We start from the raw sequence: 26,892 nt of genomic DNA on the forward strand, positions 1-26,892 counted from the left end.
GATTCCGGTAGTTCTTGAGTTGGGTGGTAAGCTCAAATATGTTTGTTCTATTATTCTTTCACATCTATAAAATATTTAACAATTATTTTGTGCTTTAAAATCAGTTTTATAGAGTGTGGTGGCTCACGCTTGTAATCTCAACACTTTTGGAGGCCAAGACAGGTGAATCACTTGAGCCCAGGAGTTTGAGACCAACCTGGGCAACATGGTGAAACCGCTTCTCTAAAAAAAAAAAAAAAAACAAAAATGAGGTGGGCGTGGTTGCTTGTGCCTGTAGTCCTAGCTACCTGAGAGGTTGAGATGTGAGGATTACTTGAGCTCAGAAGGTCAAGGCTTCAATGAGCCATGATTGCACCATTGCCCTCCAGCCTGGGTGACAGAGTGAGACCCTGTCTCAAAAATATAAAATAAAATCAATTTCACTTCTGTATATATGAAATATTTCACTTTTTTCTTTTTAATCAGTTATATATTTTCAACTTCATATTCTTTTAGTTTCCCATAGAATCTTCACAATGTGAAAAAGTAAAATAAAAATATAAAGATGTATCTTTTTTTTAAATAAGGAAAAAGCCCTTGAATATGTATATATGGACGAGGAAGCATGTAAGCAGCTATGTTAGGATAGTGTGTGTGTGTGCGTGTGTGTGTGTGTGTGTGTGTGTTTGTGTGTATTTATACTTAAAATACCTTTATGTAGTTCTGAGCAATTGATTAAAAACTGGCAGGAGAAAATCAGCAAGGGATGAAAGGCCTGGGGGGAAGAAACTACGGTTTTGGGAACAAAAGGTAGAAAGTGTATTTGTGGACATGTAAATTCAAAGGGCAAGATGGAGGCCAGGCTGCCAGGAAGGGAATGGCTCTGAGATGAGCAAGGATTGCCTGCTTCTCTGCATTTGTTCCAGCATCTTTTCTCAGGGATAAAAAAGGCAGATCTGGGGGGTGATGCCTTTGTGGGGTTTATGAAAGTAACCAGAAGGGGACAGAGAGGTGGTTGTAGAGTCCAAAGGAGAACAACTTGGAAGATGTGGACTACAGAGCCTGAGTGGAAGTTTTAAATCACCTAGAAATTGGGAGGTTGGCTGGAAGCATAAAAGAGTCATGAGGGGTTGAATGATTGAAGCCCACTCTGAGGATAGGGAATGTTTGTGTTTAGAGATGAAAGGACTAGAAAGGGATTCCAAAAGTGGAGCAGGGCCTTGTTATTACAAGGCTCAGTGGGACTGAGGTTGGTGACGGACAAGCTTTGAGTACTGTGGGGACAATGATGGGGACCTGTTGAGTCAAGAAGTCTGAAGAATTCACAAGACAGGTGATACGTCTGGCAGGCAGGAATGATGAAGTTGAGTCAGAGTATTGGATGGTAGCTGTGTTGCTCAGGTAGAGTTCTTACCATTGCTGATGAGCAAGGAACTGAGATTAGAGGACTCCTGTGTTCTGGGAAGGAATGGGGGTCTAATCACAGCTCCATGAATGCAACTGGGGGCAGTAGAGCCATATTGACCTGTGTTCAAATCCACTTACTAGCTGTGAGGTCCTGCTGCTAAATACTTAACCTCTCCTGGCCTCTTTTCCCATTTTCAGACAGATGATATCACCTCCTTCCTAGAAGTGGTAACCATTAAATGAGAGCATAGATGAAAGGGTTTACTAGAATATCTGGCACACACCATAGATTATTAATAAATGTTAGTGAGACAAAGCAGGATTCCTTCTTAGGGTCCTAATGGGCCCCCCCAAGCATGGAAATAAAGGAAACATCTTGAATCTCTTCAAGGGAAATTCCAGGCACCCAGCTATCCCTGAGAAATAAATAAGCAATCCCATAAGCAAAAAAAAAAAAAAAAAAAAAAAAAAAGGAATAGCATAAACAATAATCTCAAGCAAGTTAGAGTCACAAGGTGTTTTAGTTCCTTCTAGAAACTAAAAGATAACAACCGTAACATGTGTTCTTGAGTTGTTTATTAGAAACCAAGACTCCCACTGATGAAAAATGCTGGCCATTGTCAGGGAGACCTTAGATAAAGGGGACCTGAAGATTGAACACTGACCACCGTTCTTTGTTCTAAATTTCTTCCTGTGGGACCTGGATAAGAGTCACACCCACAGGCCAAACATTAACCTTCCTTTCTGCTGAACCCAAGTTTTTAGACAAAACCTTGTTTCCTTAACCAATTGCAAATCAAATAATTTCTGAATCCGCCCAATGACCTGTAAGCTCCCACTTCAGGATGGCTCATCTTTTCAGGCCAAGCCAATGTATAACCTCCATGTTTGACTCACAATTTTGTCTGTAACTTCTGCTTTCTTGAAATGTACCCCTGCCTTTAAAAACCTTTGCTCGTAAGCCATCAGGGAATTTGGGTCTTAAGTGTTAATTGCCCAATCCCCTTGCTTGGCACCCTGCAATAAATGCCTCACTTTCTATCACTGCAAATCCCAGTGTCAGTGTTTGGCTTTTTCTGTGCACTGAGTGAGCAGATCAGAGTTTGGTTTAGTAACATTAGGTCTGTCTTCTCTTCCCCTCAAATCAAGTACTCTTAGAGGCCCCGCACGGGGCATGGCCAGCATCACAGGAGGTAATCAGAGAAGGGGCTGATGATCCCTGAGCTCACTGATGGAGCCATGAAATGAGTCAGACAGAGACAGAAAAACTAAAACAGAAAGGACAGTGCACTTGCAACAAAAGCCAAACAGAACAAGCATCACCCATGTCAGTGTCACAGTGCAACTCAGAGACAACCCTGAGGAAGACTTTGCTGAAGCATTTTGTGAAGAATTTTGTACATGGTGAGGGATGGTAAATAATGGTGCAAAAACCTTCTTTGAAACTGATGGGATTTTCAACTAGTTGGGCAAAGGATGGGCCTTCTTAGAGAAGAGCGTTCAGAAAAGATGATGAACTACTTAAGCCTCTTAGATTTTAGTCCTTTCAGTTTTCAGCCTAGCCCTGGAACAATGGTTTATAAACAGCCTTGTTCATGGAGCAACCTCAGATGCCTCCTGAGATAAAGAAATGGGGAGGGTCTGAAATCAGTGCCTAAGGCAAAAAAACCCCACATAAAATCAAGATTATTCTTGAAAAGCACTTAAATCATGCTTAAGCTCAAAAGTCAACAATTACTCAAAATAATGGAAAGCAGGATTTGAAGAGATATTTGCACATCCATGTTCACAGCAATATTATTCATAATAGTCAAGAAGTGGAAGCAACCCAAATGCCCATTGATGGATTAATGGGTAAACAAAATGTGGTATGTAAATACCATGGAATATTATTTAGCCTTCAAAAGGAAGGAAATTCTGGCACATAATACAACATGGATGGACCTGAGGACATTATGCTAAGTGAAATAAGCCAGTTACAAAAATACAAATACTGTATGGCTTTACTTACATGAGTAGTCAAATGCATAGAGACAGAAGTTAGAATGGTGGTTGCCAGGGGCTGCAGAAGGGGGAATGGGGAGTTGTTTAATGGGTATAGAGTTTCAGTTTTACAGGATGAAAAAGAGTTCTGGAAATTGCTTGCTCAACAATGTACTTAACACTCCTGAACTGTACACTTAAAAACAGTTAGGATGGTAGATTTTGTTATGTGTATTTTACCACAATTTAAAGTTAGAAATTAGTTGCTTGTGTTTATCTTTGCATTTAACCTATAGGAATTCAACTATAGGCAAGTGCCCCTTTATTTAACCTTGTTCTTCCTGGTCCCCTCCCCATTCAAACCACACCTTTGTCCTTATTGTCCCACGAGGAGGGGCTTAACCTTCTTCTCTTATTTTTTATTGTAGCCAAGCACTTACATTTGTTTTGTTTTTTATTGATAAGAGTACCTATATTTGAATTTATGTCAGATGGCACTCCACTATAGCTGTCATTCTTTTCTTACTAATCATAGTTTATGGTTGAGTAATGAAGGTCCTGTTGAGAAGCGGGAGGAAGTGTTTGGCTCCTAAACCAAACACTCATAAAGTATTGTCTGTGACATCTAAGTACTGTGTCTGCACAGTACACTAATAATATATTTATAATTTAATGCTGAATAATATTCTGCTGTATTTATATACAACATTGTTTATCCATTCATCTGTACTTAGATGTCACAGACAATACTTTATGCATGAACTGATGAAGTAAGTCATGAGAACTCCCATGCTTTTGAGCCGTCACCACACAAAAAGCATATTTGCACTAACTCAGAACACATGATGTTTTGGGTAGAGTTGAATAAAAGTTTCATTTGTATTACCCACAAAGAAGGGGTTTCTAAGTAATGTAGTAGTGATGGCTTAAACAAAAAGGCAGAGAGCACTCATCCATCTTTGAGAACTGTAACCTTGATTCTTGGAAATGTTGGTTCACAAACCGTATCATATTGTCTTGATATAGAAATGAATCTTTCTTACCTCTAAAGAACACTTTTAGCCAACAAATTTTAGCTCCATTTACATTATATACAGTTGAAAGAAAAATAGGAGTTTCACACACTGTGCATGTTTGTATCTCCTCAAAGCACTCAGCAGCGGTTTGTCCCTAGGAAGTAGTCAATAAATGGTTATTGAATTTAGAATGTCCTTCTTTCCAATCAGTAAGGTTTAATGTATATCCAATTCAGAAATCCCATTAATTTTTCAGCATTACTAAGCCTTTAAAAAATCAATTTTGGGGATGTGCTTAAGAGTTCACAGCAAATACTATTACATAATAATTAAGAGAAAACTGTTAAATGAAGCAGGCTTATTCAATACAACAGTAGCCATTGATAAAATGTAATTTAATTTAATCATTTAAATTTACATTGTTAATGTACAAGAGCATTTCTTTCAAACCACAGGTTAACACACACTAAAGAGCAATGCTGTTAGAGGAGCAGAGAAACTTTGGAAAACTCTGCTGTCTGAAATAAAAGCAAGGCACTCTCCATTAACAGCTGGTGGCTTCCTGATTTCCGCCCACAGAAGGCATGTTCACACTGAGAGAGCTCTCCCGCAAGGGGAGGAATCACCTGCTTTAATACATGTTGTTCTCTTCTGTGCTAGTGTGGTCATCCACTCTGTATAAACTTATGTGCAACATTAAGACAAAAAAAGGGAGTTGAGTTGATAGATGACTTGGGAGGCTCTCATAGTTATAATAACTATGGAAGACAGAAGAACATGCTATCATCTTTATTTTTAGCACTCATATCTGGACCTATTACTAAAAAAGCTTCATTCCTTCCAACCACTAGATTATAATGGCTAAAAAGTCTTTTCTTTAAATCTGATGGGTGTAAAAATAAAAAGTAACAGCATTTCTCTAGGGCTCTGTTTTTGTTTTGTTTTGTTCTTCCTTTATAGACATGAAAAAAACAAGGATTAACTTTCCAAATACTCATGGTGCACAAGAAGGTTATGTATGCACAGTATTTCTAATTTATTCAAATTCAATTTGAATTTGGTCTGAAGCTATCTTGTATGCAATGTTAGCTTTCCTGATATTTAATAATATTTATTATGTTTGCATATAAGCTCAAAAAATTAATGCAAAAGTATACTTTACTCATGGTTATCTTCAGGTAAATATTAGTGGTTATGTTTAAAAGCCTGATCTTATATAGATGGAGTAAGTTGAGAAAAAAAAAGACCATGGAAATGTAAATTGGGTCTTAGTCTTGATTCTGTTACTAGCTGTGTGACCTTGAGTAATTCTTCACCCTTCAATGGGCCCCAGTTTGCTCCTCTATTAATTTTAAGGGGTTGGACTAGTTGACAGGCCAGGCCCCTTCCAAGTCTAACATTTCAAAATCCTAACATTCCAGGTTCTATCATCTTGATATATAAAAATAACAATCTTTCATAAAAGCACACATAAACATAACATATAATCAAATATTAGAATGACTCTTGGAAAAAAACATATGATTTCCTATCTGGGTTATACTTTGCAGCAATTAGGCAATTCATTTGGCATTTGTTTGATTGTATAATTTAATGACAATATAAACGCATAGTTTTGTTATTTTTCCTTTAAAAAGACTAAAGCAAAATGATTTAAAGCTAACAAAAACTACTGTGACATCAGTTTGACATTCAAAGTTTGTTTCTTAGCAAAATGGCCAAAGATATTTTGACTTGATACAGAGTATATAATATAAAGACTTTTAGACCTAAAAATCTTCAAACATTATTCGAATTTAGCAAAACATAAGCAAAATTTTAATATCAAAGTGCTAAACAGTACTGCCTTAAAAGTCACTGCAAATGAACCATAAAATAACGGCATGGGAAGTGACATTTATTGTACAAATGGTTAATAAAAAGACACATTATAAATATATATATATGTAACCTGCTATATTTATATATATATATATATATTTGCTTATTTAATTTCTAACTGGTGTATCCAAGTCACTGTGAACACCCCATTTAATTACTCTGTAACTCAGCTTCCAGGAGCTGGTGGTCTTGCAATAAATACAGGCAAAGCTATTACAATATAACGTGCATACAAATGTTTATACAAATAAGGACACTATGCAACAAATTATCTCATAGTAATATGGCATTAACAGTAGAAACATACAAAAGGGAGTACGAACACGGAATGTTGAAACGCAGCCCACTAATCCTTCCTAGTACTCACACTCATACTATTTTTTAAATCTTTTCTAGTATTCACATTCATACTTTTTTTTAAAAAGAAGATTTGCTTGCTCTCCAAAATTGTCTCCTTAACCAATAACAAAAATTAAATTATGTCTATAAAAATCCTTATTGTCCCTGGCGCTTACCCTGTATGACCCAGTTCCTGCTGATTTGCATGTTCTTATCTAGGGATCAAATACTCGACTGACTTATGGAGCTTCTGAATGATATACCAGTCAGTTACTACAACTGAAGCAAGTTTAGGGAACTCTGCTGGGGTTGATAGAACACAACCAAAACAGTTACATGTAATCCAGTTTATAATCTGATCCGCTTTCAGGATAGCTGGACAGTAAGGGCAGGGATCTGGTTCCATCGAGAATGGCCTAAAAGTCTTGGATGGGCCATACCTCAGAAGGGATCGACAGGTAAGGTGAACCCAGCCTCTGCTAGGGATATTAACATGTGTCATTTGCTAACATGACTGGCTCCTTTTTATTTCCGTATAGAATAAAGGAGAGTTAATAAACAAGACTTAGTAAGACAGCACTTTAAAAAATTGCACTTGTTTATGGAAGCAAACAGCCACTATTGTTTTGCTATGTCTGATTTGTAGGTAATCCTCCATCTTTCACCATTTGTTAAAATAAAGGAAGAAGGAAATTAAAAGGAAGTTTCTGCCTTGTTTGCACCACATACGTACCTTTGATACAGGAAGCGTATTTTCAAGGGACCAATCTTTAAGACACATCCTACCCTGGCGAACAACCCTTGGCTGTTTTTGTTTTTAAATACAAAGCAACTATAATTGTATTCCCCAGAAAGAGTTTTAAAACAGTTATATTATCCTTTTTTTTTCCTGCTGGGACAGCATTGTCCAAAAGTGCTTTGTTAGCAATTTCTTAGAAAACCCTCATGAACTATACCCCCCTCCCACTCCATCCCCCAATGCCTAAATATAAAACACAACCCCAACACAATACTCCGCAAGTTTTCTGGCTTTAGGTTGTAAGGAAAAGAGCCAGAAAAAAAAGAAAGTCTTTGCTTTCTGCAGGAGCTGCTTTTCCTCTTAAGGAAGGACAGGAAATGATAGGTTTCCAAACCTATCCCTTTGCTGCGTAGCAAGCAGGTGCTAGGAGAGGAGGCGGCTCACTGCTCGGCTGCTCCTGATTAGAAAGGTAGGGTGTCCAGGAAGAGCTTGTCGATGATGGAAGGTGGAGACACCAAGTCTTCCAGCTTCAGGTAGAAGATGCGCTGGAGGCCCAGGGTGCAGATCTTCCTCAGTTCTACCAGGGCACCCAGGACCTTGGACTCGGTGGGCTCCAGAGCCTGTCCCTTACTCTGGTGGTCTTTTAAACTGCTTGTGATCTTGTTGCATAGCTCCTCGACTCTCTTTGGTTCTTTTAACCCATGTCTTTCTGCAGAGGGATAGAGAAGGGCAAGAAGTTTAGGAGGCAAATACATCTTAAGACACTTTGAATCCCTAATTGAGGTCTGTGTCTCATTCTGCCAGTTTGGATGGCTTCTTTACAATCAAAGTGCCCTCCCTGTTAGAGATAGTTCATGGAGTTTGGTATTAAACAACACCAAGGTTTGAATCCCAGTCCCAACACTTACTTGCTGTGCACGCTAGAGTAAGTCTCTTTACTTCTGAGCACCCATTTCCTTATGAGATGAAGAAAATGATCATACCCAATTCAGGGTTTCTGGGATGGCCAGCTTAGGTAAGTAACACAAGAGAAGCACAGTTCCTGGCACACAGCCACATGGAATGAATGGCAGGGTGGTTATTATTTTGCATACATTATCCTACTAAGTTCTCACAAAGCCTTGTCAATAGGCAACTATTTTTCAGAGTGACACAGAAACACATCCAGGCAAATGAATTAATGTTTCTATCTTGACAGACTCATTTAAGGGAGATGGGGAGGCTGTAACTTCCATTTGCTAATGCAAGGGCTGCTCGAAAAGACCCAACACAGCAAAGTGCATTCCTGTGTTTTCATGCTAACCAGCAGTGAGAAGCATTCAGCTTTTCTTTTCCTTGTTTTGTTCCCCACCACTTGAAACCCCTATTGACCTACACCTGGCACTCTGTACAAAATACGCATGTCCTCCTGCTGTGGAGATGGAAAAGCCAAAGAGAAGGGGAGGAAGCCCAGAAGGATGTGGTGCAGGCATATTATAATGTGTCAAGACACAAATATCAGTATCTTATATTTTACAAAACAATATATAAAATGATCTCCATGTGAAATACTATGATCTATTTTACGTATAAGGTTAAATGAATTTCCCAAAGTCACTCGGCTGCTAAAAGCTGGGATTAGAACCCAGTTTTCTGAGGCAAATACTGGTCTCCTGTTCCAAAGCGATGAGAAGCAATGATATCCACAACAAATCACTATGCTTTTCCCCAGCATTTAGACTTCAGAGCTTCATTTCTCTCTTTTTTTTTTTTTTTTTTTTTTTTGAGACAGAGTCTGACTCTGTTGCCTAGGCTGGAGTGCAGTGGTGCGATTTTGGCTCACTGCTCCCCCACTTCCTCCCCCAACCCTGATTCAAGCGATTCTCCTGCCCCACCCTCCCGAGTAGCTGAGACTACAGGTGTGCACCACCATGCCCAGCTAATTTTTTGTATTTTCAGTAGAGATGGGGTTTCACCATATTGGCTAGGCTGGTCTGGAACTCCTGACCTCAAGTGATCCTCCCACCTTGGCCTCCCAAAGTGTTGGGATTACAGGCATAAGCCACTGTGCCTGGCCTCAGAGCCTCATTTCTAAGGGAAGAGCTTGGCCTCTGTTATCTCAGTTTTCTTCTCTCAGTACATTTACATGTAAAATCATAATTCTTGAGAGATGGAAGACATCCTTCTAATGGGAAATCAAGCAATAGTTTCTAATTTTTATGAAATTAATTTTTTTGCTTTTGAGTCACGGTCTTGCTCTGTTGCCTGGGCTGCAGTGCAGTGGTGCAGTCATGGTTCACTGTAGCCTGAAACTCCTGGGCTTAAGTGATCCTCCTGCCTCAGCCTCCCAAGTAGCTAGGACTATAGGCATGCACCACCATACCTGGTTGATTTTTAAATTAGTTTTTGTAGAGGCAGGGCCTCACTATGTTGCCCAGGCTGGTCTTGAACTCTTGGGCTCAAGTGATCCTCCTGCCTCAGCTTCCCGAAGCGCTGAAATTACAGGCATGAGCTACCGTGCCTGGCTCTAAATTAATTTTTTAAGTTGGGGGCATTTTTGTTAGAAAAGTTATTTCCTTGAAGCAAAAGCCAATAAGAAAAATGAAGAACTATCCAGACACTTTTTTCTTGTCCCAAATAAGAGGCCTGGGAACCAGAAAATTTGCATTATCATCAGTTTGGCTAGTTGTGTATGATTTGGGGAAGTTCCTCCCTCTTTGGGGCCCTGCAAAAGGAGATGGTTGAACTTAATTATCTGTAAGGTCCCAAAGCTCTGATGTGTCCTCCCTCCCCTTCCTTCCTTCCTTCTTTCCCTCCCTCCCTCCCTCCCCCCCCCCTCCCTCCTTCCTTCCTTCCTTCCTTCCTTCCTTCCTTCCTTCCTTCCTTCCTTCCTTCCTTCCTTCACAGAGTCTCACTCTGTCACTCAGGCTGTGCAGTGGTGAAATCTCAGCTCACTGCAACATCCACCTCCTGGTTTCAAAAGATCCTCCTGTCTCAGCATCCCAAGTAGCTGGGATTACAAGTGTGTGCCACCACACCTGGCTAATTTTTGTATTTTTAGTAGAGACAGGGTTTCACTATATCAGCCAGGCTGGCCTCAAACTCCTGGCCTCAAGTGAGCCACCCACCTCGGCCTCCCAAAGTGCTGGGATTACAGGCATGCACCACTGCACCTGGCCTGATATGTTATAATGATGTTAAAATACAACCATGAAGATTGCCAGTGGGATCTCCATGGACTGTAAGTTGCAGGCATCTTGTCTCAATGCAATATGCTATAAAGAGACTGGCACTGGCCCTGGAGTTAGACAGACCTAGGTTCTAGTTGTGGTTCTGTCACTTACTAGCTGGGTGACCTAATTTCTCTAAGGCTCAATGTCTTCACAGGAAAATCAGAATTATTGGGTGGCAGATACACAGCCTTTGCTGTATTATTCCTGTGTGTCTTCAATGTTATGTAATAGATTAAAAGAAAAAGTACAATGATAATAAAACCCAACTCCATGGATTGTTGTGGCTCAATTAAGATAATATTATGGAAAAGTGGCCTGTCAGTTGTAGAGTGCTATACACATGGAATAATCAGAACCAAAGACAATGCTTGCCAGTGGGCAAGTGGCTGGTAACTACAAGGTCTAACAAAAGGCAATTAGTGGCCTAATTTCCAAGCTTTGCAGTGCATCATTTTGCTTTCCCTGAGAAACTATTCGCTAATCAGCCCAGGTGCAGACCTGTCTCCTACGGCTTATCTTTACTAAATACATAGGCTCCATGTTTCAGTCTCAGAAGAAGCACCTGAGAGTGAATTTTAAGAGAATCCTGCATGCAGTGGTGTTCTGCCTAAAGTTTTATTTTTCTCCCCAAAACAAAAGAACAGGCTGTAAATTTGGCAGTAAATTTCAAGAGCTATAAATCGTTCATAGCCTCTGACCAAGTAATCCCACTCTTGGGAATTTATCCAAAGGAAACATTTAGCAGAAGAATAAAACTGTATACATGGAGACATTTGGTTCAGCATTATCTATTACCAAGACAAAACAAAACAAAAGCAAAGAAACAAAAAACTGGAAAAAGGCAAAGGGCTGAAGAATAGGGGAACCATTAAGTAAATAATGGTATATGGAAGGGAAGATTCTGGAGACATCAAACAGAACAAATATGAAGGCTATGAAGCAAAATAAAAAAAGTCTACAACATTAAATAAAGAGTAGAATATTAAATACTAAAGCTGTGATTCCATCTATGCAAAAATTATTTCTTCATATAGAGAAGGGTGAAAGAAAATATAAACATGAAAATACCTATGGGGTTTTGGGATAACTTTTTCCTTCCTTTTAAAAGGTCCAGGTTGTGCTCTTTGTATAATAATGTTAAAATTGAATGAGATGGATTTCATCCTTTGTGAAGCCCTTGAGTAGCTATGACATGATCAAACATCACCTTGCTGATACTAAATTCAATTAATACTGAAAAATATTCAATTAGATTCATAACCTAGGGAGAGACGCCTTTCTCAGAATAAATACCAGTCCATTGATTTAAGCTTTCCCTTCCTTTCAGTGTCTTATGTCTTACATAACATTCAAGATCTCATATTCATCAGGATACAGGAACTGAGTAATATGTTGGCTGGATTTGGGGAGGGAGCTGATTGTGGAACCTTGTAACCAGATTTTCTCATGGCCAAACTCACAGAAGGTGCTGCAGAGTTTCCCCTGCTCTCCAACCAGTTGCGACTGCTCAATAACTATGGCAACCATTATTTATTCAGTGAATTCAAGTGGAGATCGATACCTCCTGCCAGCTGGATCAACTCTAGGCCTGGAATTCCTTGAGGAATTCAGAGACACTCCTGTTAGAAGCCAAAGGCACCTCAACCCTCTTTGTTGTTTTGAACAGCCACTGGATTTGTAGCTTCTTTACTTTTTCAAAAGGGCTGAGATAATATTCAGTCTCCATGCAAACTACTGCCAGCAGCCAGGAAGATTTTCAAATCACTAGGGAGTCACTAAGTGTCTGGGTCCTTCCCTAGTAACTTGAAATCCCTTAAAACCTAATCACTGACATTTTAGTTAAAGGGATCTCCTTTCTTCTTGTAGCTTGGTAAACATGGCTACGGAGCTGATATACAGAGTTCATAAATTCGGGGGGAGATCAGGCATTTGGACTATCCCCCTTCCTAGAGAGTTATACACAGAAGATTTTAGTTTAAGGTCTTTGTCAACCATTAAACAAAACAAGCTTCTTAATATTTCTTGCATTTTGAGCTATATAATTTTCATAGAATGCTTTAGTATTTTAACTCTAGCATTACATATTCAAAACTTTGATATATAACATACAGAAATGGTTCAGTAATAGACTTATGTGTCATAATCATTGTATATATAGATTGGAAAGGGTTTGAGTTATTTAGTTCAAATTCCTATCTAAGACAAGAATCTCTACTACAAGCTACCATAAAGAGTGTCAGGTAGTGGCTGGACTGGGAGTTAACTATATTACGCCATAATAATACAAATATATTTAATAGCATTTTATACAACACTCTTTTACTTAGATTATTTTATCTCACTCTCACAACAATCCGGTGAATTAGGCAGGACAAAGATTATCTTTAAGTAATAGGTATGGAGGGTAAGGCTCAATTAAGTGACTTGCCCATAGTCAAAATTAGCAAGGGGCTATTTTCTTTCACTCTAAGTCCAGAGATATTTCTTTTATAACAAGATGCCTTTCCATCTCTGGACATCTCTAATTGTTAGAAAGTTTCTCCTCTTCCTGAGATGAACTAACCTTTCTATAATTCTCTCCTATTTTCTGTGCACCAAATTAACTAACTACTTCTTTCAAAAAATATTTATTGAGCACCTATTCTGTGGCAAGCAATGTTATAACCACTGGGGTTAGAGATGCGACAGACAGATCACACTCCTAATCTTTGTGTGGTATGAACATCTAAAGATACCGTTGGATTCCTGTGCATTTTAGCTATCTAGGCATAGACATCTCTGCTTAGAGCAAGAGGGAGGGGTTTGGAGGTAGGGGGAAACAGGGAAGAAGGAGTCAGGGGGAGAGAGTTATGGAGTGAAATAATAGAGCTCCATTTAGGTCTGTGCTCATGTTTTCCCATCTTCACCTGGTTAAGATCTACTCATTCTTTGGATCTCAGATCAAATATTTCTTGAAGGAAGCTTCCCTTTTTACCCCCATTCTAGATCATGTTCTCCTCTGGCATTCTAATCTTTCCCTTTGCAGGACACACCAGTTTGAAATCAGATGTTATGTGATTTTTCTCCTCCCATTAATTGTAAGCCCCATGGGAGCATGAACTGTATTTGCTCTACATTTTATCTCCAGCACCAAGCCTAGTACATAGGAGACACCCAATAAATATCTGTTAAATGGATACATAGAGGATCAAGGATCTGTGAAAAATGATTATATAAGCACTAAAAGTGTAAGTTGCTAAGAATAAATATACAGGTTGGGAGTTATTAAGAAGCTAACAACAGTAAAGAACTTTACAAACTCTAAAACCTATCACATCAAAGCTTTGGAATTAGATTTCCTGGCTGTAGACCTAACTCTACCACTTTACTTATTTATTTATTTATGAGACAGAGTCTCGCTCTGTCGCCAGGCTGGAGTTCAGTGATGCAATCTCGGCTCACTGCAACCTTTGCCTCCCGGGTTCAAGTGATTCTCCTGTTTGGCCTCCCAAGTAGCTGGGACTACAGATGTGCGCCACTACGCCCAGCTAACTTTTGTATTTTTAGTAGAGAAGGGGTTTCACCACGTTGGCCAAGATGGTCTCCATCTCTTGACCTTGTGATCCGCCCACCTTGGCCTCCCAAAGTGCTGGGATTACAGGCGTGAGCCACCGCGCCTGGCCTTGACCACTTATTAACTGGGTGACTTTGGGTCTGTTTCCACATTTGTAAAATGGTGCTAATAATGGTAGCTGCCTTATGGGTTGCTGTGAGAAGTAAACGAGTGAATACATGTCAAGTATTTGGAACCATGCCTAGCATATAGTGAGCACTTAGCAAATATTTGCAAGTATCCTCTCTATCTAAAACTCAAGCCATTACCTTCTCCTTCAAATCAGCCACTTCTCTAAGCTTGTCTATTAATGATATTACAGCCTTTCACATCACTCTCATAATCATCTCTAACAATTCCTTCCCCCCGAGCCACCATATTTAATCCATTGCAAGAACTTCCATTATTATCTCTGTGATGTTCCTTGCATTTATATCTCCCTGTCAATACCCATGGCCTCTGGATGAGGATCTTCAATATCTTTGCTATCTAGATCATTTTAATAGCTCTTGACTGATTTCCATGTTTCCTGTATCTGCTGTAATCCATTCCAGGTACTTCCAAGCTTATTTATTAAGCAACATTAAACAAAATAACACATGTAAAGCCCTTGGCACAGTGCCTGGCACTGAGTATTTTAAAATGGTAGTTATTAATTTCATAGATTCCTAATTACCAATAGGTTCCCTTATTCCTTGCTACTTAAAGTGTGGGCCCCAGACCAGCAGCATCAGCATCACCTGGGAATTTGCTGGAAATGCAGAATCCGTTTAGGCAGGCCCTGCCCCAGACCTACCTAACCAGAATCTGCAATGCAACGAGATGCCCAGTGATGTGAATGATGGAGAAGCTCTGCTCTAGTCAATCCTAGTCCCCATAAGATGCTTGACTCAGTCCACACTTAGTGTTCATCTAGTCTCTGTAAGCCTCATTCCCCAAAGCGGGAACTCACTCCTCAAGGCAGCTTATTCCAATTTCAAATGATTCTTCCTATGAGAAAGTTTTTCTTACATTGAGCTAAAATTTGCCATCCTATATATCAGGGGTCCCCAATTGGTATTGGTCCATGGCCTGTTAGGAACTGGGCCACACAACAGGAGGTGAGCAGCGGGCAAGCAAGTGAAGCTTCATCTGTATTTACAGCCACTCCCCGTTATTTGCATTACCACCTGAACTCCACCTCCTGTCAGATGAGTGGCGGCATTAGATTCTCATAGGAATGTGAACCCTATTGTGAACTGTGCATGTGAGGGATCTAGGTTGCACGTTCCTTATGAGAATCTAATGTGTGGTGATCTGTCACTGTCTCCCATCACCCCCAGATGGGACTATCTAGTTGCAGGAAAATGAGCTCAGGGTTCCCACCGATTCTACATTATGGTGAGTTATACAATTATTTAATTTTATATTACAATGTAATAATAATAGAAATAAAGTGCACAATAAATGTAATACGCTTGAATCATCCCGAAACCATTCCTCTGACCCCAGTCCAAGCAAAAATTGTCTTCCATGAAACCAGTCCCTGGTGCCAAAAAAACTGGGGACCGCTGCTATATGTAGTTCCCAGTTCTGCCTCTTGGGCTTATATGAGAAATGTCAAATTCTCTTCCTCATGGCAGGGAGTAGGGGATAAAGAAAGGGATGATAGTAACCATCAGGAGCCCCACCAAGGGGAAAACTAACTTCCGTTTCTGAGCAGGTGTTAGGGCAAAGGCTAACTTGGTGACAACGATGCTGTTCCAGCCAAAGGGGAAGGAAAGGTGGGCCCCTGGAGAGAGAGGTATGTGTAGCTCAAACACAAACAAACAGGACTCCCGACTCTGAGCTCTACCCCTTTCTCTGGGAATTCACCTTATTGCTATCACTCATGTCATACACAACATCCTTTACTGATGGGCAGTCCCAGAGACATTGAGCCCACGCTGGTCAGGAAGCCACAAGTGAGTCGGCAGTCTGTGTTGAGGCTGATTTAAATGGCACTTTTCAGTCTGACTGTCTTTGATTTCATAGAGTATGTGTCTGTCTCTCTCTCCAGTGAGACCACAGACTCTTTAAGGGTAAGGGAATGTGTGTCTGGTGCACAGTAGATGCTCAATAAATATTTACTGAATTAATCTGAATTGAAATAAGGCAATTTTCAAGAATTCATACTTTTCTCATAACAGTGGTAGGCTAAAAATTATTAATTCATATTTTTCTAATTTGGGAGACTTTCTGATACTCACAATTGGCCCATTCATTCAATGAATATTTGTCATATGCCTCATACTTGTAAATGCTAAAGTAATTTTAAAGATAAATAAGACTCTCCCTGTCCTTAAGAACCCCACAGTCTAGTTGGTAAAGAAAGTCACAAAGAAATTCCTTAATACAATGTGTATATTCAATTGCAGGGATGCATGAACACTTTTATGGATTCTTAGAGAGCAAGACAGCTGGCTCTTTATGGAAGTGTGTAAAACAAATAATATAATAATAACAATGAAGGTTTGTCTAATTTTTTTTCTGCATAGTACATATTAGTTCGTTCAATCTTTATAAGAAACCTGCAAGTAGACATCTTTATCCCTGTGAGAAAGAAGGAAATTGAGATTCAGAGAGGGTAAGGAACTTGTCCATGATTGCAAAGACAGCACATTTCAGGGTGAAGACCTGAACTCAGATCTCCGGTCTCTAAATCCTGTGGCCTCTCCCCTCTCCCACCATTTTTGTTTTTAACTATTTTGCCCTGCTAAGTTTTACATTTAGTTTTCCTTGCGATGTAGCTGATGGCTTTATTTGATGCAAAAGCAGGAGTAACCAGGTAACCATTTACAGTGAGCAGTGGAGCTCTGGAAAGACAGATGGTGGAGGGTGTGGCATGGTAAGCCACCTGTCTAGTCCTGCTGTGTCACTGTTTCACTACTTTCTGCCATGGTTCTGCCCTCCTTCCTCCTTCTCAGTCTTAGAGGTCATGTTTCAATAAGACCAGGAAAAAGACTACAGTCAGAAGAGAAAGGAGTCATTTTCTCACCTGACAGATGACCTGAGTAGGGAAAAGAAAGCCATGGGGAACAACAAAATGGCATTTGAGCACTTGAGATTCCCTCCGCCATCTGGTTCAAAACTATCTTTCCAATCTTATTTCCCCTATTTCTGTACAGGAAAAGTGTTTTGCTCTGAGGTTAGGTCATCACATCAAGCCAGAAGGTAAATATCACATAGAATTAGTTTTATCCCTGAAAATCATTTAATTTTCCCAAAAGCACAAGACATGATCTCAGCACTCATCACTAGAGGCAGAGAAACCATGACCTACAGTGGATTCATGCCCACTCCAGGACATACAGTCATCAAATGCCATAGCCTGCACTCTTAATTTTTCTCCTCTTTCTACTTGGATCATATGTGTGATTTTAATATATGCACAATGCAACTCCACTGTAATTGTTTTAACCCTAAACTGTACTGAGGCATTCAACTGCCATGCCCTTGCTGTTCTCTTTCCTTCATCTGGAATGTTCTTTATGTCTTCTCATGTCTAGATGCTACCTCTTTGGGAAGTCATTCATGACCAACACTTCTACCTTTCTTCACCTCAAAAAAGTTGGCAGTAATCTGGACTTACCCCACACTGCATCTGTCCCTTTTCAGGGCCTGAGCACTAATCACTATACACCAAGTTCATATATCATAAGCTATGACTTCCTAGTAGACTGCCCACTTCTTGGCAACAGAATGCATGCCTGGCTCATCTTTGCATCCCAAGAGACTGGTACAATGCTTGGTACGTAGTAGGCCCTCGATGCTTATTTAATGAGTGGATATTTATAAAATGGTAATTCCACACTACCTTTCTGTCTGGTGAGGGGGCTTCTTATTTATGAAACATTATGAAACATTATTAACTGCAACCAGATATCAACTCATTGGTATCCCATCAGATTCAAAGCACTTGCATTACTTCAGAGAGGCGGCACTGGCAAAGGGCAATGGTTAGGGTAGATAAACAGGGAACCTGAAAAACGTTTGAAAGCCAACCACTGTGGGGAACCCCCTGTTTACTGCAGGAAAGGAGAGTGATCTGAATGAAACCATTTCCTGCCCCACTTCACCGCCTAGTTTTTCATGAGGGGGTACAGAGAGAGGAGGAGGCCAAAGAATAAAAGAATCAGAAAAAAAAAAAAGCCATGTTTGTGCAAACCACCAATACTGTCCAGATTCTTAATACTTTTCCTGGAAGCAAGCCTAGTTAAACTTCTAAGATGCCATTTCCTTTTCATGAGCTCTCCTCTGTGGTTTAAGAAAAGACAATTTTGGGATGAATTTTGTAATGTAAATAGCCCAGCTGATACTCCACAATCACCCTTTATGATCAACGAAGCTTATTCAGAAGTCAAGATCCGTGGCAGCTCATATCCAAATGAAAATTAATATCCACAGCAATGAACACTGTTTCCCAGGCATTGCCTTTTCTGCCATTTCCTGATATTTTCACACTTATCAAACCCACTTTCAACAGTAAGTCACAAAGAGAGTGTTTAAGGTCCAGAAATGAGAGAAGAGGGCTTATTTTTGTTGCAGGCTAAAACCACAGCAGGAATGAGGGCAGGAACGGGAGCTACCTGGTCGGGGAGGCCCAAAGACACCACTGTAGAGCCCTTGGCCTATTGTAAGTGCTTGTTAAGTGCAGCTTAATTACTTTAATATCACTGTCCTCCTTTGAGCCTCTCTCTTAAGCATCCAGGGAGACTATCACCAAACATACTGCCTTCTAAAGCCACCACCTGTTTCCTCATGCCACTGAGTTTGATGCTTCCAAGGGGTAGGGGAAGGCATATGCCTAACTTGAGGGAATTTGTCACTATCACTCCAAGGGGGACCATAGGTGAATTCAGAGTTGCCTGTCCTGAATCCAGTTTGGTTACATCACCAGCTGAATTTTCTGTAATCCTCACTGCTGCCCTATGACATAGACATTGTTATCCCCATTTTACAAATGGAGAAACTGAATTTCAGAGCACTGAAATGTGTTCCCCAATAGCACCTACTTATTAAACATAGGACTGAAGATTAAAATCTGGGCGTGCTCGATTCCAAAGTCCATGCTATTTCTGCCATGCCAAACTGCCTCCTCCCCCAGCCAATCTCCACATAAATGGGCAGCAGGCTGAGCAGCTGTAACTGCAGGGAATAGAACAAATGGGATGCAGAAAGAGGACCAGCACCACCCTTCTACTAATTTCTACTTTGTATTCTCTGCACTGAACTCTGCCCAGTCTCTCCAGGTTGGGTCTTCCTGGCACCCACAAGTCCTGGCCTCTTAGATATCTGTCAATTTCCATTTAAAGAGTGAAACAAAGATGTGGCCTTCAGGGATGGGCCCTCCTCTTGAATCATGGCTCTCACACCTGGACTGGCCTTTTTCCTCTTAGATTCTTTCTCACTCTAATCTGTGCCCAAAACGCACTGACAGGGTAAATCTTTCTAAAACGCAAACCTGACCATCAAGCTCCTTTGGACAAAACCTGTGGATCCTCATTGTGCTCAAGACAAACTCTGCTCCCCTCACCTAGGCGTGGAAGGTTCTTTATGTCCCGCCCACCCTGACCTATCAGAGCAGTCACATCTCCTGTCACTCCAATTTTCAGCTGTTTCCTTTCTGAAACTTAGCCATATTTTCAATGGCTTTTGGCAAATGTTTATTTATGCCTGGATTCTCACTTTTTCCATTTTATCCTGGAGACATCCTCTGCACTTAACAAGGGACCAGCTCCTGTGATCTCTTCTGAGAAGACCGCCCCCACCTGCTGTCTCTGAGCACTTTGAACTCACTCCCTTGTCTCCATGGTGGCACTCAACACCTTGCATCACATGTAGTACTTCGCATGTCTATCTCCTCTAGGGATGTGTGTTATCATCTCTGAAAACCCAATGACATGCAGCACAGTGCCTAGGTCAGTGAATAGTTTTTGATTAACTAGACTCAACACTCGTTGCCATAGAGATGAAGCAATGTACTTGCTTTTACTTGTAGGAATCCAAAGCTGGATCTAGTTTTTTGTTTTTGTCTTTTTAAAATGAACTAAACTCCATACTTTCTAGTTTTGAATGTTTAACTGACTTAGGAATTGCTGAATGGTTTTGAAATTGAACTAAAGAGCTTTAGTTCAAAGGCAGCCTTGAACCAGTTTCCTTCCAGTCCTGATGAAGTAATATGCTTGTGCGTTAAATCTGTTTATTTTCTTCAGATGCTCCAGTATGCCATTTGAAAGCTCTCCAAATGGAATCCATACTCTTTGAGACTGCCTTGGTTTTTGTTTCGTTAATGGCTCTCTTGGAAGTCTAGCAACCCCATTAAAAAAAAAAAAAAGTGAGTTTCTCATCCTGGACCAAAGACCAGGAGGAAGTGTTTCCATTTGGAATACTGAAGGAACAGCTAGTGTCTGAGTCCTCATTGCAGCCATACCATTTGCTTGTCTTTGCCTGCATGTCAACCATCAAATGATGAACCAGCCTAGCCTCTTAAGGCACAGACACATCTAACTTTAGCTAATAGGAGATATCCCAAGAAATGCAAGTAAACAATCCTTGGGCAAACCAATGCACATTTCCAGTGAAACAGAAAGAAGGGGCCATCTGTACCAGAGGATGCATTTGATGCTCTGGAAACTCACCACCTGCCTGAGAAACATGTTTTCTATAGCCAAGAGCATATTATTCTGATCTTGAACTCTCAGTTCAACAGCCAAGCCTGTGCTTGTTTCTGACCAAAAGGACAAGGATGAGCCCCTCATTTGGCCACTTCTGGAGCCCCCACCCTCTGTCACCACCTCCCCAGGCCCCAGTCTGACCAGAAAGAATGAGGTCTAACAGGAAACTCTCCCCCAGGGCAAAGGGAGGTGGGGCAAGGGCCTCCATGGCCACAGGGAGATGATATTCTTTCCCTTGCCCAACATGAGCCTTTCTCCATCCCACCCCACCTTGGGATCCTTTATCTCCCAAAAGATAGAAAGAGAGAGATCTATAGAGGGAGACAGGCATAAATAAAATATGTTTTACGTTTGTGGTTAAAAAACTGCTGAGTTGGCTGGGTGTGGTGGCTCACACCAGGAATCCCAGCACTTTGGGGGGCCAAGGCAGGTGGATCATTTGAGGTCAGGAGTTCGAGACCAGCCTGGCCAGCATGATGAGACCCCGTCTCTACTAAAGATACAAAAATTAGCCGGGGATGGTGGCAGGTACCTGTAATCCCAGCTACTCAGGAGGGTGAGACAGGAGAATTGCTTGGACCCAGAAGGCACAGGTTGCAGTAAACCAAGATCACATCATTGCACTCCAGCCTGGGCGACAGAGTGAGACTCCATCTCAAAAATAATGATAATAAAATTTTAAAAATAAAAATAAAAAACTGCTGAGTTGAGCCATTTTTGCTTTTTCTCAGTCCTTTGCCAATCGAAGTTATTAAATCAAGTTGTATTTGATATGTCTATAGTGTTTTGGTTTTACTTTAGGTCGCTGGCCAAGAACTGGGGACGGGGGAAACCTCATTACCTCTGCTCCACAGGAATGGGCTGGGTAAGGTAATCTTCCTAGGAAAGGCTTTGTAAAAAGAACGCTGAACCAGTCTGGGCAACAGGGTGAACAGGGCTACAAAACAGGACAAACACGTGTGGTGGCAAGTGCCTATAGTCCCAGCTACTCAGGAGGCTGAGGTGGGAGGAGGTCCAGGAGGTTGAGTCCAGGAAGTCGAGGCTACACTAGGCCATGATCACACCACTGCTCTCTAGCCTGGGTGACAGAGCAAGACCCTGCCTCAAAACAAGCAAACCCTGAAGCAGCTAGTCCCACTGTCCACAGATGTCTGGTAGGAAGTTAGATTTTCATATATTGGGCTTACTGACAATGATAATTCAATAGACTATGGATTCTCTTTCCTAGAAGTTTATGACAACAAATTATAGATGCATGTTTCTTTGTTAAACTTGGTTAAACTTAACAGATTTCAGAAAAATCATAGTCCTTTTCCCACTTTTCTGGTGTGTTTAGTGGTCAAGGCCAGATTCCACCATCACAAAGGGAAGGAGAGAAATGAGGATGCGGTTTTGGCAAGGTGGTGCTTACCTGTGATCATGCTCAGTGCTGACAGGCAGGCTAAGGCTTGGATATCAAGGTTCAGGCTCTGCAAATTTAAGGAAAAGTCTTTAATAGAGTCGAGCCACTCCCCAAATCCACGAAGGCACTGAAGTCGATGCAGGACAAGTCCGTTGCAGAACACAAACTTATCTTCAGCAGTGTTTGACCTGGGAGGTGAGAGGAAGAGAAATATTAAACAGGTCTGTCCAGTCTGTCCAACATGATAACATTATGACACACAGGCACCCAGACAGCCATGGGGCAGCATTGGGACCCCAGTGTGGTGCTATGAAGCATGCCAGATACCCACAATGAACAAGACTATGTTCTCCGAGATAAACAACTAGCACCACTTGTCTATGCTAATGTCTTTGGTGAACATCAGCCCAGGGGAAGATATGGGCTGTGGCACCTGCTGTCTTATTACTAGAATCAATTACTGGCTTTCCTTGGGAAAAGACATGGGGGAGCAGGCACTCATGGGTTCCAGAGGTGAAGCCCAGTGCACCCCTCTCTCAGCAATGAACATGAGACTGTTCCCTCCAGGGCTCCTGAGACAGGGCTTGTCCTTAATTTCCTTAAATGTTAAAAACTGCCAAGGCCTGAGGCTAGACACTACAATTCCATTGTGCAGACTTTAAAAATACCAAGTCCCTGGCCAGGTGCGATGCCTCACGCCTGCATGCCCAGCATTTTGGGAGGCCAAGGTGGGTGGATCATCTGAGGTTAGGAGTTCGAGAGCAGCCTGGGCAACATAGTGAAACCCCGTCTCTACTAAAAATACAAAAATTAGCCAGGCTTGGTGGCGTGCACCTGTAGTCCCAGCTATTCAGGAGCTTGAGGCAGGAGGATTGCCTGAAACTGGGAGGCGGAGGTTGCAGTGAGCCAAGATCGTGCCACTGCACTCCAGCCTGGGTGACAGAGTGGGACTGTGTCTCAAAACAAAACAAAACAAAAATCAAGTCCCTGTAAGTGCCAGAAGTCTATCACAAATTAAAGGGTGGCCTAACATAAAACAAGTCCTTATTTTGTATTACCTTCTCTGCTTTTAACATTGGGGCTGCAGAGGGCTATCTCTAAATCTGTCCTGATAGTTTATATTATGTCCATCATCATCTCATTCTTCTTTCATGATAGGTGCCCTGGAACTTTCAGGTGGACATGATGACCTAGGGGTGTGGCTTTGGGTGCTCCTTAAATCTCTCTGGATTTCTTTTTCCTTATTTATAAAACAAAAATTCTAATTGCTACCTCCTAAGATTGTTGAGGGAATTAAATAAAATAAAGGATTTGAAAACCCATGCATGGTGCCCAGTACACAGGATGGTTCGACAAATATTGGTTATAACAAGTAAGGGGCTGAATTATATGTGGTTCTTCCTTTAATCTTAGATTTCCTTTAACTTTCAAATCTCTTGCCACATATGTATCTATCTTGGCCTGTTGTATTCACAAGTCAAGTATCTCTTTGTGCTTCTTGGATGAACAGCTTCATTCATTCCTTCACTCAGCCAAGTGTCCACTGAGCATGAAGTATGTGTTATTCCTGGAGCCAGGCACTGGGAGAAAACATGGTGAATAGGACATATATGGCACCTGCCTGCATGGAGCTTACAGTCTACTTAATCCTTTTTTGCATGCCTAATAGATGACAGTCACATTGCTGGCTCAGCTCTGGTGTACACTAGATTGGCTACAAATTAAGCTATTACTGGCACTCTAGTTGTAACTCCACCCTGTCTCTCCTACTGATCCCTCCACAGAAGGCATACACAGGACAGAATGATTCAGTCTCAGAGTATAAAACATGGACCCTGATGACATCAGAAACATTAAAGCATGAGTTAAAAATGCAGACTTCTGGACGTCTCCCACAGTCTACCAAACCAAAATAGATGGCAATGAGGCCTGGCAATCTGCACTTTAAAAATTAAACAGGAGTTTCTGGTAATGATATGAAATTGGGGAGGTGATGGCAGGAGAGAGAAAGAGAGGAAAGATAGATTTTTCTGATAATATTTGGTAAAAAGTTGGTATCATCTCCTAAAAATATATAACTGAAAGGAAGCAAGGAAGATGGAGTTAAACAGGCTATTTGTGAATAAAAACAATAATAAAATAAACTTTAAAAAATCTACATGTGGAACTTACTAGAGGAGCTTAGATTCAAGGTTCTATGTTTTTGAAAAATCACTTTTCCTTTTTGTGTTTGGTGTCACTGAGTATGATAGGATGGACTAAATCTTTCTATCTAAGAGTGTTCTCTTGGAATAAAACTGGGGGTTGAGAAGGTGTGGGAACTCTTTAGGGCCCCATCAGGTGTGCTAGAATAGTAACTTGTTAAACAGAAACCCACGAGGTAAATACAATGTTCCAAAGCAAACACTTGCTCCCAGGAAATAGCTTATGCACTATGAGAATCTTTCCAGAATCATAGAATGTTGGAGCTGCAAGGGACCTCAAGAGATCATCAGATCCAATGACTTCCTTTTAAGGAGGAGGGAACTGAACTTCTGGTCAGGCAAGTGACCTGCTCAGGGTGTGACAGCAAGTCCACATTAGAACTGGGACTAGAACCCAGGGGTCCTGGTGGCAAGCCTAGTGCTCCCTCCATGACTCGCTGCTCAGTTATTTTAGTGCCTGATCATACTTCACATTTGCTTCTTGAGAAAACGTTTCACCAATGATTCAGTTACAAACACAGAAGGTTTCAGGCTTCTTCAAAGGATGTAGACTGAAGATAAAATAGTAGTAATTACCTGATGGAAAGTCTGAGGACAAACAGCTCCAAAAAGGCTGATTCAATAAGTAATGTCTGATCTTCTTTGGGGAGATCAGTAAATCCCGGAATCTTTTCTGCCCAGCTTCTGGATACATCAATGGAGGCTGTCAGGAGGTTGTAGAATTGTTGCACATGCTCAGCATCTGTGCCTGCAGCAGCCTGGTCAGTGGGACAGTACTAGAATGCAAACCAGAGAGAGCAGCATTATCCTGCTTCAGTGGGGATAATGGCATCATTTGCAAACAGGCCCTTCCAAGACCATCAATGCCTAAATTCTTACTTTTAGGTGTTACAGTTTATAAAACCCCTTCACATTCACAGTCTCATGTGATTCTCACAATGGCCCTGTGATACAAATACAGCAAATTTTATCGTTATCACTTAATGGACAAGGAAATTTGCTTAAGTCGAACTGGCAAAGTGGTTTTCACCCTTGACTGCGCAGTGCAATCACCTGGGGAGCTTGAAGAAAAAACTCATGTCTGGGTACTGCGCCTAGAGATTCTCATTTAATTGGTCTGGGGTGGAGCCCAGGGGTCAAGAATTTTAAAAGCTCCCCAGTTGACTCCAAAGTGGAGTAGCCCAATTGAGAACTACTGCCCCAGGAGTTTGTGTCCAAGTAGATCTCCAGGGTCTACTCATTTCACTATAGCACAGCTGTCTCCCCATGAGATGCTAAATTAACCCAGTGGTTCTCAAAGTGTGATCTCCAGACTGGCGGCATCAGCAACACCCAGGAATGTGTTAGAAATGACAATTTCACCCTGGGCGATGGCTCATGCCTGTAATTCCACCACTTTGGGAGGCTGAGCGGGGGCGGGGGGGGGTGAATCACCTGAGGTCAGGAGTTCGAGACCAGCCTGGCCAACATAGTGAAACCCCATCTCCACTAAAAATATGAAAATTAGCTGGGTGTGGTGGCATGTGCCTGTAATCCCAGCTACTCAGGAGGCTGAGGCACGAGAATTGCTTGAACCTGGAAGGTGGAGGTTGCAGTGAGCCAAGATCGTGCCACTGCACTCCAGCATGGGTGACAGAGTGACACTCTGTCTCAAAAAAAAAAAGTGACAATCTCAGGCCCTACCACAGACCTACTGAATTAGAAACTCTGGGGGTAGACACAGCAAACATAAAAAAAAAAATTTTTTTTGTAGAAATGGGGGCGTGGGTTGGGGGTGGGTATCACTATGTTGCTCAGGTTGGTCTTGATTTCCTAGACTCAAGCAATTCTTCTGTCTCGGCCTCCCGAAGTACTGGGACTATAGGCATAAGGCACCGTGCCTGGCCCACCAAACTGTCTTAACAAGATCTCCAGGTGATTCTCATACACAATGAAGTTTGGGAATTGCAGAAATAATCAACAAGAGAAAGAATGATTTTTGCTGGCTGTTGATGGATTTCTGTGAGATAAAACAAACCAGGAAGTGGTGGAAGGAGAGGTCTCTTTGGCAGAACCCAGGCAGCTGTGTGCCATCAGACTCAGGACTTGTGGCTATTTAATAAAAACTAAATGAAATTAAAAATTCAGTTCCTCAGTCATGTTAGCCATATTTCAAGTGTTCAATGGCCAAATGTGGGATAGAACATTTCCATCACTGAGGGGAGGTCTAATGGACAGCATGGATCTAGAGAGTCCGAAGAGCAGAAGGATATAAGTAGGAATAAAGTCTTCACCCAGCTTTCAGAAATTCTGGTGGAACCAGAGTTTTTCTTGAATCACTGGAGGAAAGACTTTTCTGCTGCAGGCAGGAAGACTGATACAGCAAGATACTAATCAAGGGACAGCCAACAACACAGAGATTTAAGAGATACACAGAAACACATAAATAGGCACATCATTTCCT

The 26,892-nt window shown here is 41.3% G+C and overlaps 1 protein-coding gene across 2 annotated transcripts in view; it reads right to left on the minus strand.

Moving 5' to 3' along the window:
• Positions 1–4,761: 4,761 nt before the first annotated feature.
• The window catches only part of NR4A3 (nuclear receptor subfamily 4 group A member 3), a 43,556-nt gene continuing 21,425 nt past the window's right edge, over positions 4,762–26,892 (minus strand). For both annotated transcript variants that reach the window (XM_030829430.1, XM_030829377.1), the window contains 3 exons: positions 25,026–25,225; positions 22,255–22,433; positions 4,762–8,053 (listed from right to left, as the gene is read on the minus strand). In XM_030829430.1, coding sequence (XP_030685290.1) covers positions 7,806–8,053; positions 22,255–22,433; positions 25,026–25,225 — 627 coding nt within the window. In that variant the 3' untranslated portion in view covers positions 4,762–7,805. The remainder of the gene's footprint in view (positions 8,054–22,254; positions 22,434–25,025; positions 25,226–26,892) is intronic.

Source organism: Nomascus leucogenys, chromosome 1a (genome assembly GCF_006542625.1).
Source record: "Nomascus leucogenys isolate Asia chromosome 1a, Asia_NLE_v1, whole genome shotgun sequence".
Lineage (NCBI taxonomy): Eukaryota > Metazoa > Chordata > Mammalia > Primates > Hylobatidae > Nomascus > Nomascus leucogenys.